Source organism: Apium graveolens, chromosome 8, assembly GCF_009905375.1.
Source record: "Apium graveolens cultivar Ventura chromosome 8, ASM990537v1, whole genome shotgun sequence".
Taxonomy (NCBI): Eukaryota; Viridiplantae; Streptophyta; class Magnoliopsida; order Apiales; family Apiaceae; genus Apium; species Apium graveolens.
Window position 1 is genome coordinate 13,854,532 of NC_133654.1, and position 12,833 is coordinate 13,867,364.

Genomic DNA, 12,833 nt, shown 5'->3' on the forward strand with positions numbered 1-12,833 from the left:
ATTATATCGATAAATCAAATCAACTGCTGCTTAATGCAAATGTGGAAGTTATTTTACTTTGCTTCATCCGTTTAATTTTACAGTAACACAAGAACAGCGTTGCAGTTGAGCTTTCCGAGAGATCATATTTAATCAAACTGCAAAGAGAAGCTTAGGCAATATATCGATAATTCTGTGTTATTGTAAACAATATTCCTAATACAAACTCATTATCTCCTTTTGCTACAGAATCAAGTAGTAAAAAGTTAAATAATTACTTGGGTCATTAAACCTCTGAAACATTTATATTTTGCATTGAGAAATTGATTTGAACTCTTTATCTTATTATACAACATCACTTTTGAACAATCTTAAGTTACTAGGAACAAAAAAAGCAAGGCAATGCAGTAACTAGTGAAAGAATTAAATTCTTGGTAGTTCACACATCAAACTAAACTAAATATCCTTTCTGTACCAGTAGACTCCTTTGGTCTCACCTTCATCTTTCTCCACGTAAATGCATTCCTTCATCTCTCTGTACATGGCCTTAAGAATCGGAGTTCCGTCATACTGATAATAATCACCCAATACAGGCTTCATGGCCTCGGTTGCTTCAAGTCCGTGGTAATGTGGGATCATGGAGAATATGTGGTGGCATACATGAGCATTGCAGACATTGTGGAACACCTTGTTCAAAATCCCATAATCTCTGTCGACAGTGCATAGAGCTCCCCTCAACCAGTCCCATTCAGTTGAATCGTAGTAAGGCACAGAAGGATGAGTGTGATTGAGGATTGTGATTAAGGTGAACCACATGTTAACAACTAGGAGTGGACCTCCATAAACACAGAACACCCACGCAAAGCCTTTGATTAGAACTAGGCGGTATAGGCCATAGATGACTGCAAGAATGGCAACATCAGAAACAATGATCTGTTTGCGTTCACGTTCTGTGTAAAGAGGGCTATGGGGATCGTAGTGTGAAGTCCACCTCTCATACTTGTGCCCCGAAACGTTGAACATCAAATATAAAGGGAAGCCTACAAGGAGTGTGATAACCCACACAAGCACACGACCTGGCGGGTTGTTGAGAATTTTGTAGTAGTTCCTGATGTTGGACCTGAATCTGGGGACATAAACCTCATCATTCTCAAGCGATTGAGTGTTGGCATGGTGACGTCTGTGGCTGATTTTCCAAGAGAAATAAGGGACCATGAGGGAAGAGTGGACAACAAGGCCAACAAGGTCATTGATCCAACCATAATCGCTGAAGGCATCATGATCGCATTCATGGCCTACAACCCAAGCCCCGGTCAGGACACAGCCCTGGACAGCAATGTAAGCTGCCCAGCCCAAGTAATTAACAGGATGTGGAAGGTATTGGTCTATGTAATTTGTGGCAACATAGTAGAGTGCATAAGCCATGATGAGATCTTGAATAAGATATCGGAAAGAAGTGATGAGTGATTTTTCAAAGCAATGAGCAGGAATGGCTTTCTTAAGGTCACCAATGGTGAATGGAGGTTTCTCATGAGGAGCACGTCGCAGTGCTTCTGCCTGAGTTTTCTTGGCATTAGAAGGAGCGGACATACGCCCACCTGCACCCATCTTATGAAGATTATGCAGATGTTGCTACTCTTCAAGTATCTTTTCAACTTTGTTGTGTGTTTAGTTGATGTTATTGCCTTAGACAAGCTTGGTTATTTATACGCCTAAAACGCCAGCCAGCCAGCGAGTTTGAATATAAGAGTAGGAAATCAAGTGGCGTGCTGGTGTACAATTATTAATGTGCCGTTGTTTGAGTGTCCACACTCCTAAATTGACTGCTGCACCATTTTTTCTCTTATATTCCAGGTCCTATTTGGCGGCTATTTTTTGTCATCAGATTTATAATTTTCATAATTTATTAAATCTTTTAACCTGCATATCTCTCGATATCTTCATTCTGATCTTGTGTTCATTATATATTGCAATGCCAGATATCAAAATTCAGAATGATTCTTCACCAAAATGAACTAACGTGACCAAATCTATTCATTGAATTATTTAAGTGAGTAGAAAACATAAATAATGAGTGAATTATTAGTTACTGCAGCTGTGCAGGCTCTTGCATCACAGTACTGATTTTGTTATTTGTTCCATGCTAACAGACTCGAAAGCAAGGGATCGAGTTTGAGTTTTACTGGTAAAGGGTAAATCATCTGGCGGGGTATGAGATTATCTCGTAGCTCCACGAACCATTTATCTGAATCTCGGAGACCTGCTGTACTTTTGATGCATGTTCTTATATCATCAAAAACATTAATATGTTTTTCAACTGCTGCGTAAAAGCTAGTGACCCTTAATCCGATATCTCACTGGTAAGTACGATCTTTGAGAGGGTGAGGTATACATTAATGTAACCAACTTGCCAGAAGCCTAATAATAGTTTCATAAGCTACTTAACTGAGAATTGAATATATACATGCTAAATATAGGAATGCAAATGGTTTATTTAAAATGGCAAATGCCTTCCGAGAAGAGCTCTGGTGAATTGACATAGTCAATCCAAAAATTTCCTCTTTCACTACATCCCACCAAAAATTTGAAGTCATTATAGATTCATTACAATGTCAGGCCAAACTAAGAATAAACAAAAGAGAGGAAGGCGATTCTTAGAGGGAGGAAATTCAGAGAACATAACGACACGGATGTTTTAGCGAAACATGGTCGTTGTTCGTAGCAACTTTCTTTGCCTCTTTATCATATTTGCATCATTATCTCCTTCCTCTCATTCAATATCTGAAGCTGAAGCGCTTCTGCAATTTAAGGCATCAATTACCAACGCGGGGGCTCTTGATTCTTGGATACCAGATACATTGCCCTGCCCTCCTCAAGGAAACACTTGGGTTGGTCTCACTTGTGCAGATGGACAAGTCAGAACCATTACTCTTTTTAACATGGGGCTTGGAGGAAAAATTGACACTACGCCACTGGAAGAGCTGAAAGGCCTTAAATTTATCATCATGGCAAACAATTCATTTGAAGGTCCAATTCCTGGATTTAATCGTCTCGCTGGTCTTAAAGCCTTTTACATTTCTAGCAATAAGTTTTCTGGGGAGATTCCTTCTGATTACTTTGTGAATATGAAAGATTTGAAGAAACTCTGGATTGACAATAATGGTTTTTCTGGGGAAGTTCCTGTGTCTGTTACACAACTTCCAATTCTTAGAGAACTACGTATTGAAAACAACCGATTCTCGGGTCCAATTCCACCATTGAAACAACAATCATTAGCTGATCTTGACATGTCTAACAACAAGCTTGAAGGGCAAATCCCTGAGTATTTGGTAAGGTTCAATGCAACAGCTTTCAAGAACAATCCTGGCTTATGTAGTGAAAAACTAGGAATGAAATGCGCCAATGCACCAACTCCTGATCCAGGTGATGCAGTTGATGCACCAGATTCACCAACTCCACCACCAAAAGATCAAAACACATCTTCAGGCACAACATGGCTTGTTCTAGGAATTGTGGTCATCCTTCTGGCACTAACTATCTTCTTTAAGTCCGAGCGGAAGGAAGATAACTTTACTCCATTGGGGAAGGAGAATCTTGATGAAGCTGTGCAAGTAAGTATTCCAAGCCCCAAGAAAACTCTGAGTACATCACCAAGAAACAAAATCAGTGGGTCAGCTAACCTCTCGAAAAAAGGGGGAGCAAGCAATGTAGGAGGCAGATTGGGAAATGATCTTGTGGTGGTGAATGATGAAAAGGGAGTTTTTGGATTGTCTGATTTAATGAAGGCAGCTGCTGAGGTTCTAGGGAGTGGAGGGCTGGGATCAGCCTATAAGGCAATGATGTCAAATGGGGTGTCTGTTGTTGTGAAGAGGATAAGGGAAATGAATTCAATGACTAAGGAAACGTTTGATTCAGAGATGAGGAGGATTGGTGCACTAAAAAACAAAAATATATTGACACCATTAGCATATCATTACAGGAAGGATGAGAAATTAATGGTGTCTGAGTTTGTTCCTAAAGGCAGTCTGTTGTATATTTTGCATGGTATGATACACTACATATTTTCTTTCTTAAGTTAGGCTATCTGGTTTATGCAAAAGCCATAAATTCCAAAATATATATATATGATCCTTATGAAGAGATAGTTCATTGTTTCAGGTGACCGCGGTGTCTCTCATTCAGAGCTAAACTGGCCAATGAGGTTAAAGATCATCCAAGGAATAGCCAAAGGGATGGGGTACCTTCATTCTGAATTCCCATCTTATCAACTTCCTCATGGCAATCTAAAGTCCAGCAATGTTCTTCTTGGTTCAAACTACAATCCACTTCTATCCGACTACGCGATGTATCCATTAGTCAACACAACTCAATCAGCGCAAGCAATGTCTGCTTTCAGATCCCCTGAAGCAGTTCTATACCAACAAGTGTCCCCGAAAAGTGATGTGTACTGTCTCGGAATCCTCATTCTTGAAATCCTAACTGGCAAGTTCCCTTCTCAGTATCTCAACAACCAAAAAGGTGGCACTGATGTGGTCCAATGGGTCCAAACAGCTTTGTCTGAAAAACGAGAATCGGAATTGATTGACCCTGAAATAGCTGGAGCTTCAGCTGCTTCACTTGAACAGATGCAGAAACTTCTGCACATTGCAGCTGCTTGTACCGAAAATGATCAACAACAAAGGTTAGACATGAAAGAAGCAATCAGGAGAATAGAAGAGGTACAAGTTTAAGAGTCCTACATTCACATTGTCTTAAAGCTGACGATTCAGAAAAAGGGCACGAACAAACACAATTTTCTCAACAATCTTTGGAATTTTAACTTCCACTGATTAAATTTTTGAAAAGAGGCCTAACTTTCTGGTAGGTGCCGGACAACGGGACATGATGCGACAGCGACAGGATATCATTAGATAGTTCTTTTCAACAATGTACACATGTCACTGTAACATCAGAAGCGGCACCATTTGATAAATGTTTCGGGATCTCTAGTATTTTCCTGGTAATGAACACCACGAAAATGATCAACACTTTCTCGAAACTTTTGTTAGGACAAGAAATGCAGAATGTAAAAAATTGTAGATAAATGAAGCCTTAGATTTTTCATTAAATTTGTTATCTTCTGTAGGCTCTCCTGTAGTGTGATACGATAGCAATTAGTTAAAACCTCATATTTGATTGATCTAAAGCAAAGGTAAAACAACTTACATATTTTTTTAATCTGGTGACCGGGTCAGCTTTCGCGCACCTCAACTAATCCAGAGGACTGCTAGCGCACTCGTACCCATCGAGCATGGCAATCCATGAAACAACTTACATTTGAATCTCATCATGAGCCTTTTTTAAGTAATAATTGTATATATAACAAAAAGAACTAACCATCAAAGCATTTAAATTAACTAGCACAAAATGGTAACACTAACATTAAAACAGCCAAATAGAGAGCTAACTAACAAAGCATTAAGATGAATTAGTTATCCTTTGCGCCTGTTTTATGAAGTTAGTGCTCGTAAACATTCTTTCTTCCATTATGTTCTTCACTTTCTGAAAATTCACCGTAGCTGATGGAGAAGTAGCACTGTGGAGTCGCGATGACTTCCATCCATGTACTATGAACTGCCACTGCTAGGAAGGTATATGCAACTTGGTTTTTGAAAGTAGAGTTCAGAGTAATTTGTATTCCAGTCCGGTGGAAAGTTCATTGGACACTGACTAAAAACAGTTCTACTGAAACTGCAACGCAAAAAGATACGAGAATTAGATTCATCCGCATTGTTACAAAGAAGGCACATTGGACTAACTTGTTGCCCAAACCTGATGAGTTTATCTCGAGTTAACATTTTTCCTATTAACCATAATAAAGAAGAGTACTTCACAGTTGCCATTTAATGTCACACCGCACAATGCCAATCTACTATTAAATGATCAGTAGCATGAAGTTGTATATTTGAAACCTGGTTCCTGAGCGCAATTGCATTAATATGATTTGAAGAAGGAAAGACCCGTCTCTGATTTTGTAAAACCGTGCAAACTTTTGCCAACCAAGTTGCATCCATAACACAAATGAATCCAGTCCCAAACTGATGAATAATTGGAATCTACATAAGCACGTTTCATGCCATATAAAGAATTACCAGTGTCCACATTGTGGTGAATATACTGCAATGCCATGTTCTTAAGTTTAAAAATTAGGAATAGAATAGATGCCGTCTGAAAGTTTTTTAAGTAACCCGAGATTTGTTAGAACAGATACTCAATTGTAAGGTATATGAGTTTAATTAGTCAAAAAAAACTTGAAGTTGGCCTAAGCAGTCCGACACTACCTTCCGGTTTAGAACGACAGCATTTTGTCCAAACTACCTGTTAGAGCACCACTCCATACAAATCGAGCGAGAACAGCTTGAATTTAGTTAATAAATAGAGATTGATAAGAACAAATTCATTGACCAGTACCCAATGATTTTTTAAAGAACAACTTTAACTTCCTGTAAAACTGATGTAGGTTGCCATGCTTCAACATGAGTTACAATTTTGTGGATCAAAGACTGACAATCATGCATCGTAAGCTTGTAGTAATATTTACATTATCGAATAAGCAACTGTATTTAGATGGATTCGGATTGAGCCCGGAAATGCTCGAGGACAAATTAATTGCATCTAAAGCGAACTTAATCGAATATTTGTTTTCCTGACATTATATTAACACAGATGGTTCAGTCTGAACTCGTTAGCTTAATTTCCAATGAAATTTTAACAAGGGACTAGTTGCAACTTGATTCATTCATGCTGAGAAGTGAGAACACGTCCATAACTACTGACACCTCATGATGTAGTGGTATCATATCACCCTAATTCCATTTACGAGATGTTGATGGTTTGAATCTTGTCAAATTTGAATCTTGTCAAACAAGCGTGTTTAACTAAAAAAACTTAAGAATAAAACACGTGGACCGAATTGTAAGCACTGAAAATTTGAGGTCTGCGAAGTTTATTCAACAAGCAAAATAAAACAAAGGAAATAGAAATAGAAATCAAGTTTGGGAGCGAAGGTGCATATACACATAAATGTATCCAACGGTAGCGAAGAGATTGCTTCGATTTCCGGCGATCTACCGTATCGCCGGTGACGAATTCATCGGAAACACTCGAAAATTGAGTCCTGCAATATCGAAATGTTCTCTAAATTTCTGTAGTACTACCGAGTCGCCGACGCAACAGAGCACTAACATTTCGTTCACCGCGTCAACAGCGGCGTCAGGATCGACGGAAGGAGGTAGTAAACGTGGAGAAAGTACAAGATCACAGGCTAAGGCGCATTGTCAAGACGAGCAAGCTCGCGTGCTTGACGCATCTCTTCGTCATGTGGTTCGCGCCTCTCTCTCTCTCTATTCTCTATCTCTCTCTCTTTCATTCTCTCTCTCTCAGTTTGAATGCAGTTTTTGATCTCTTATTATGAGTCAAATTTATTGACATATGTATTATATGTGTTGTTTTATATGTTTTGATGTATATTATTGGGAGATTTAATTGTTTTGAAAACAATTTGTGTTGCTAGATGTTGCTGATTTGAAGCGGTTTAATTTGACATAATAATATAGTGAATGCGAATTATTTTGTTTATGGGTGAACTAGTAGGACTTCTACAATATTTTGATTTTTACATTTTTGCAAATCATATTTTATTGGTAAATGTATCAGTGGTTGATTTGAAGGTTGTTGCTAAATGTTTTAGACAGTGAGGTACTTGGTTGCGTATCATGTTGGATAGCAGTGAGGTTGGTTAGCGGTTGGTTAAAAGAGTGAAAGAGTCGTTTCACTTATGATTGCCAACAGGACTGTAAATCTATAGTCACTTAGCATCATGATATGAATGAGAAATGTGTTAGGGTAATGATCTGGTGGAGTATTCTTATTGGGGTAGCTTATTAGTGTAAAGGGTTGATAAATTTGTATGCTTGCATGTAATAACGTCATTTGTTATGTGAGTTTGTTTTGCTGTATATGGTTTGTTTGCTTATCACAGCGTAAGTTGGGATGGACAGAAGCTGCAATGGTTGCAGGAGCTAGGGATGTTGACATCTCTCCTTCTATCGCAGGAGGTTTTCCTCATAAAGAAGCTGCACTTGTTGAGGTACAATTGATCTTTGTAATTAGTGAATGATATGATGCACTTGTTTGTTTGATGTTCTATTTATCTGTGCTCTTCTTTCTTCTATATCGTTTCTCAGTTTTCTAGTGCCTCTTATGTTGCAAATGAAGTGGGATGAAGGAGTCATTATGAGTATCTGGAGTTTTTTTTTGTTCATTGCGAATTCTACTCTGTGTTTATTGTTATTGTTAACTTTATTATAGGTTATGAACATTTGTGAATGCAAGTTCATCTTTTTTGCTTTATATGCAACACACCAAGTAGTGATCATTTGTATATTTTTCTGTCCTATCTTCAGCATTTCATGGACGAGTGTTTGCGTAAGCTTTTGGACATAATAGACTCAGAGGAAGATTTAAAGAACCTGATACCTAGTGATCGCATAGCAAAGCTTGTGAGAATTCGCTTGGAAATGCAGGCTCCTTACATATCAAAGTGGCCTCAGGCTCTTAGCATCCAGGTAATTTTTTGTTGAAGTTACTCAATCCTCTTATTTGTTTACACAAAGTTTACCATAAAACACTTAACATAGTTGCTTTGCTTTGTCATAGGCACAACCGGCAAATGTTCCTAACAGTTTCAAGCAGCGAGCCATGTTGGTTGATGAGATCTGGCATGCTTGTGATGATGAAGCTAATGATATTGATTGGTATGTGAAGCGTACCATTCTAGGTGGAATATACTCGACCTCGGAGATATACATGCTGACTGATAGCTCTCCAGGTTTGTTTTACACCGTGCTTGTTCTCTAATTGCTCTTTATATGCTCAAAATATTATGTAGCTCTTCACTTCCCACACTAGTCATAGATATACCCGTCGTATTGCTTCCCTTGTAACTTCTAATATAATGTTTCCTGTTGTACAATATTGAACCAGTGGTTTCCACATGTTTGCTTCTGTTATAGAGGAGCAATGTGCTGTGATATGATCACTTCGCTTGAATGGAATGAATTCCAATTAGAAAGCCTTCATTAAGCAATCTTAATGAGAGTTAGCTTTAGAATCCCTCCCTGAGTGGCCATGTCCTACGATTAATTATTCTTGAATGTAATTTGACAGATTTCTGTGATACATGGGGATTCTTGAATGGGAGAGTTAAAGATGCTTTTGATCTTAAGAAGTCCGTCCAAGAGGTAATCTGTGCTTTAAAAATGAACATAGGGTCGTCATGATCTATTGCAGATTGTGTTCAGGTGTAAATTGAAACTTTTGCAGGCACAGTCCTTGGCAGAGTCTATCGGTGCAGGTATGGGAAGCTCGGTACAAGGACTCGTAAACACAGTTTTCAAGAAATAAATTAAGCTCGCGGATAGTGAAGCTTATAGTCTTTAAGATTAATTCTTAGTCCAAGCCCATGGAATACCGATTCTACTGATTGTTGAAAGACCTGAATTTATTACAAAAAACACTTCACAAATTAGAAGTGTAGCAAAACCATAATGAAGTGGTCGTAGTAGAGCTAGTTTTTACCCATTTATTACATTTTGTTGCTCTCTCTGGAAATGCTTATGGTAAAACTTGATAGTACATAGAATGATTAAGAGGTAACTATGCAGTTCTGCACAACATGAGACTGTGATGAAACAGATCTCGTTGCACATCCATCCATAGCAAAAATAATGTCGAACATGTCCAGAGTTTAGGTTTTTTCATGGCGAAGCCAACTTCAGATATAACAAGTTCTCTCCGATCACAGCAGCTCAAACTTCCGCATTCATAAATCCAAACAGTTGAAAAATTTGTAGGTCTGCATGCAGGACAAGCACAGGGTGACTAACTAAAGAACTACAGATACAGCATTACTCAGACAAATGGAGTATTATGCAACATTAAGCTTACCATGTAAACACGATTACTGGCATATTATATCTCCAGAACAATATCTGCAGACACAAAAATAGAAGTGTTACTGAATACAGTTCACGAGGTCTTTCATCTACACATCAAATTCAATGAAGCTGCAGTAAGAGCTTACAGACAGAATCTGTGTTGACCCATTTACTTCCGGCAGTCATCTCTTCTGGCAATATATTCTTGCCATCAGTCACACAATGTTGTTTATTATTCAAGTATTTCTTTATGCTATTAGCCTTTGGGTTAAAACTTTGCGGAAATATTTTTTTGCTCAACATAGTTCTGAAAATCTGTATACACATAAGAAAACAGTGTTCATCGCAGGTCAGACTCTTAGATAGGAACCAGTATCGAATGCAAATTTAACTAAAGATTTAAAAATAACATGTACCTACCTTGTCCATTCTTGATTTCTCCAGTCTCACTTCTGGAGGCGCATCTCTTGAATTTGGAGAACTTCTTAACATCATTTTAAGCAGAAATGTCAGTGATTCCTTTTTAATAGCATTTTTGGTGTTATCAGAGTAATTGTCCTTCCCTCTATTCATCAGACGTGTACCACTGATACGCTGAAGAGAACTGTCTTCGTCCCCTATATCAACAGATGCAGTGAAACTTGACGTTCTCTCAGTATTTGAGTTTGATGATGATTTTAAAAATTTGTCCAACAATATATTGTGACGTTCAAGTTCATCTGCTGAATTAGACTCTGGACCCTGTCTTTCCGCCAGTATACCGTTCAGATCTTCTTTAAGATTTCCAACTTCTTGAGGAGTGATGTCCTTTTGATGATGTTGAGAATGATTGCTTGTCTGTAAATTGCAGTTGTTCGGTATTTCTTTCACATTTTTTTCTCCAAAAGTCCCTATTGTGAGTAATCCATGAGTCCAGTCACTGAATTCGTCTTTGGAAGGTTCTTGCTGAATATTGTCTATTACAACAAAGAAAATACAGGATACATAAGCACTTCCCTGTCAGTGAAGATTTACAAGGATCTCACAGTCCTCACTACGATTTTCAAATATAAGAATCTTCTATGTCTGAAGTCATAAAAGACATTAAGCAGAAGGATTACTTATCCCTAATTAAAAAGACATGTTTACTTATCCCTAATCCCTAAGATCTTAATAACTGAACTGAAATTCTTATTATGGGAACATTAAGCAGAAGGATTGTCTCTCAAACCAACTAGTTCTTCTAAAGCCATTGCAATTTCCCTCGAGGTTCACAACGGAAATACTGAACTGGAGACGGAAATTTTTAGTGCACAAGACTAAAAAAAAGTATCATGTGCTTTTAGCATATTCATATATTCAACTACATTTGTCTCGGAAGAATGCCTTTGGTGGAGAGATATACACTATACAGTCCGAAAAAAGGATGTTTAACGACTTTTATGTGAGTCAAGTCCCCAAGTAATAAGTGTGTAAAATGTACTTCAGCAGAGTTCAGACATTCTTTAGTTATAAAGGCCTGGCTAGAGATGGAAACTAACACCAGCCTTAAAAGAAGAAAGCATTGAGTAACTAACTACATGTATAGAACTGTCATGCCAATTGGCAACACACATTAAAATGAATTCACTATGACTTGTAAGTTGCTATACAGGCTATTTCCGATGTTTTCAAGAATCAGAAGGCCAGGAAAGATAATTTTTGCAGCTTAAATACAAAATCCTCATCATTTCAGTGGCAAAAGAATAAAAAATAAATGAAAATTAAATCAAAATTGTATAAATACAAGACGAATGATCAATGCACATTTACCGTTTGATGTAAATGGATTGAGTTTCTTTGTATCCCTTATAGCGTGCAGCTTGCTTTGCATCCAGCTGAAGATCTGCAACCAAACACCATAGATATTCTTATGAAACTGAAAAATGTCATGCAACCAATACAGCGACTAGATTATTTCTACCTTCATGCGTAGAAATTATAAACTTTTACGCTACTTTAGTAAAGGTGGAAGAAATCAGCAACACATATATCTTACAAGCCTACTAGAGTAAGAAAGGCCAGTTTAAATACTACTAATGGGGAGTGGTTTCATGGCTGGTAGATTATTCAGGTCCATGTTCCTATATACAGCCACCCACCCATCTCTTTATAGTTGTTTTTCCCTTTCTTTTGTTTCCAGCATGTCAATTTCCTATAATATATTTTGTTCATGAAATATGAGTATATGTGCCTAACTATTAGACATTAGTATTATTTATGTTTTATAGCCAAGTTAGACAGACAGCCAATCTAGCCATTGTTAAATATGGACAAGTGTTGGTTATAAGACAACATTATTCTATTGCTTCTGGTTAATATGTCACTCTTCATTGAGCTTGTATTTTTCGATAGGCAAAGATGGTATCTACAGGGCCTTAGCCTGATACTTACACCCCACACATGTCTTTACTGAGGCTCGACGCCCAAAGTATTGTTACCTAGGAAGAGGTGTATTCACCAAGCTATGGTACTAGGGATTTTTGTTTAGAAAGTGCTTGTTATCTTACCACTGCTGTAATTTTGCTTTGCAATCTTTTTCTTCAGAGATTTGAGACTTATTAGAGCTAGTTCACTTGCCCGATAAATTAATTTGTGCATGGCTACAGGTAAGATTCTTCTAAGTTTGTCATGTAGTCTGCATTTCAATTTTTCTAATAGATGAAATGAGTACTGCCTCAGTTGATGCACTTCTTTACAAGAAATTCCAATAAGGAGGCACCGGCTGTTGACTAACAAGATGAACACCAACTTCATGTATTCAGGTAGTTTGTCTATTATGTCTGAATGTATAGAGTTTTGCATCTGCACCCCACACCATTATGTCTACTCGATATATATACAAGACAAAAATTGGGC

The 12,833-nt window shown here is 37.8% G+C and overlaps 4 protein-coding genes across 4 annotated transcripts; 2 read left to right on the forward strand and 2 right to left on the reverse strand.

Annotated features, from left to right (window-relative positions):
- Positions 1-265: 265 nt before the first annotated feature.
- On the reverse strand, positions 266-1,665 carry LOC141680394 (delta(12)-fatty-acid desaturase FAD2-like). The gene has a single exon (XM_074486632.1). It carries the CDS (start codon positions 1,585-1,587, stop codon positions 436-438), a length of 1,152 nt encoding a protein of 383 aa, XP_074342733.1. The 5' UTR covers positions 1,588-1,665; the 3' UTR covers positions 266-435.
- A 759-nt stretch (positions 1,666-2,424) lies between these two features.
- On the forward strand, positions 2,425-5,085 carry LOC141680392 (pollen receptor-like kinase 3). Its single transcript, XM_074486630.1, has 2 exons — positions 2,425-4,023; positions 4,138-5,085. The coding sequence occupies exons 1-2, from the start codon at positions 2,685-2,687 to the stop codon at positions 4,707-4,709; spliced, it is 1,911 nt and encodes a 636-aa protein (XP_074342731.1). The 5' UTR covers positions 2,425-2,684; the 3' UTR covers positions 4,710-5,085.
- Positions 5,086-6,968: 1,883 nt separating this feature from the next.
- Positions 6,969-9,621, forward strand: LOC141678280 (uncharacterized). The gene is made up of 6 exons (XM_074484558.1): positions 6,969-7,341; positions 8,000-8,107; positions 8,424-8,585; positions 8,677-8,848; positions 9,187-9,260; positions 9,343-9,621. Exons 1-6 carry the CDS (start codon positions 7,042-7,044, stop codon positions 9,421-9,423), a joined length of 897 nt encoding a protein of 298 aa, XP_074340659.1. The 5' UTR covers positions 6,969-7,041; the 3' UTR covers positions 9,424-9,621.
- Positions 9,622-9,698: 77 nt separating this feature from the next.
- On the reverse strand, positions 9,699-12,094 carry LOC141678281 (protein NEGATIVE GRAVITROPIC RESPONSE OF ROOTS-like). The gene is made up of 6 exons (XM_074484559.1): positions 11,899-12,094; positions 11,748-11,820; positions 10,377-10,912; positions 10,103-10,271; positions 9,967-10,010; positions 9,699-9,874 (listed from the first exon to the last, which is right to left on the reverse strand). Exons 1-5 carry the CDS (start codon positions 11,902-11,904, stop codon positions 9,991-9,993), a joined length of 804 nt encoding a protein of 267 aa, XP_074340660.1. The 5' UTR covers positions 11,905-12,094; the 3' UTR covers positions 9,699-9,874; positions 9,967-9,990.
- Positions 12,095-12,833: the final 739 nt, after the last annotated feature.

Coding starts and splice junctions, on each gene's coding strand:
- LOC141678281 (XM_074484559.1), bottom strand. Junction 10,913..11,747: donor CAATCCATTTACATCAAACG/GTAAATGTGCAT, acceptor TTGTTGTAATAG/ACAATATTCAGCAAGAACCT. Junction 10,272..10,376: donor AGAAATCAAGAATGGACAAG/GTAGGTACATGT, acceptor ATGTGTATACAG/ATTTTCAGAACTATGTTGAG.
- LOC141680392 (XM_074486630.1), top strand. CDS start 2,685: ATGGTCGTTGTTCGTAGCAACTTTCTTTGCCTCTTTATCATATTTGCA. Junction 4,024..4,137: donor TCTGTTGTATATTTTGCATG/GTATGATACACT, acceptor TCATTGTTTCAG/GTGACCGCGGTGTCTCTCAT.
- LOC141680394 (XM_074486632.1), bottom strand. CDS start 1,587: ATGGGTGCAGGTGGGCGTATGTCCGCTCCTTCTAATGCCAAGAAAACT.
- LOC141678280 (XM_074484558.1), top strand. CDS start 7,042: ATGTATCCAACGGTAGCGAAGAGATTGCTTCGATTTCCGGCGATCTAC. Junction 8,108..8,423: donor AAGAAGCTGCACTTGTTGAG/GTACAATTGATC, acceptor TCCTATCTTCAG/CATTTCATGGACGAGTGTTT. Junction 9,261..9,342: donor TTAAGAAGTCCGTCCAAGAG/GTAATCTGTGCT, acceptor AAACTTTTGCAG/GCACAGTCCTTGGCAGAGTC.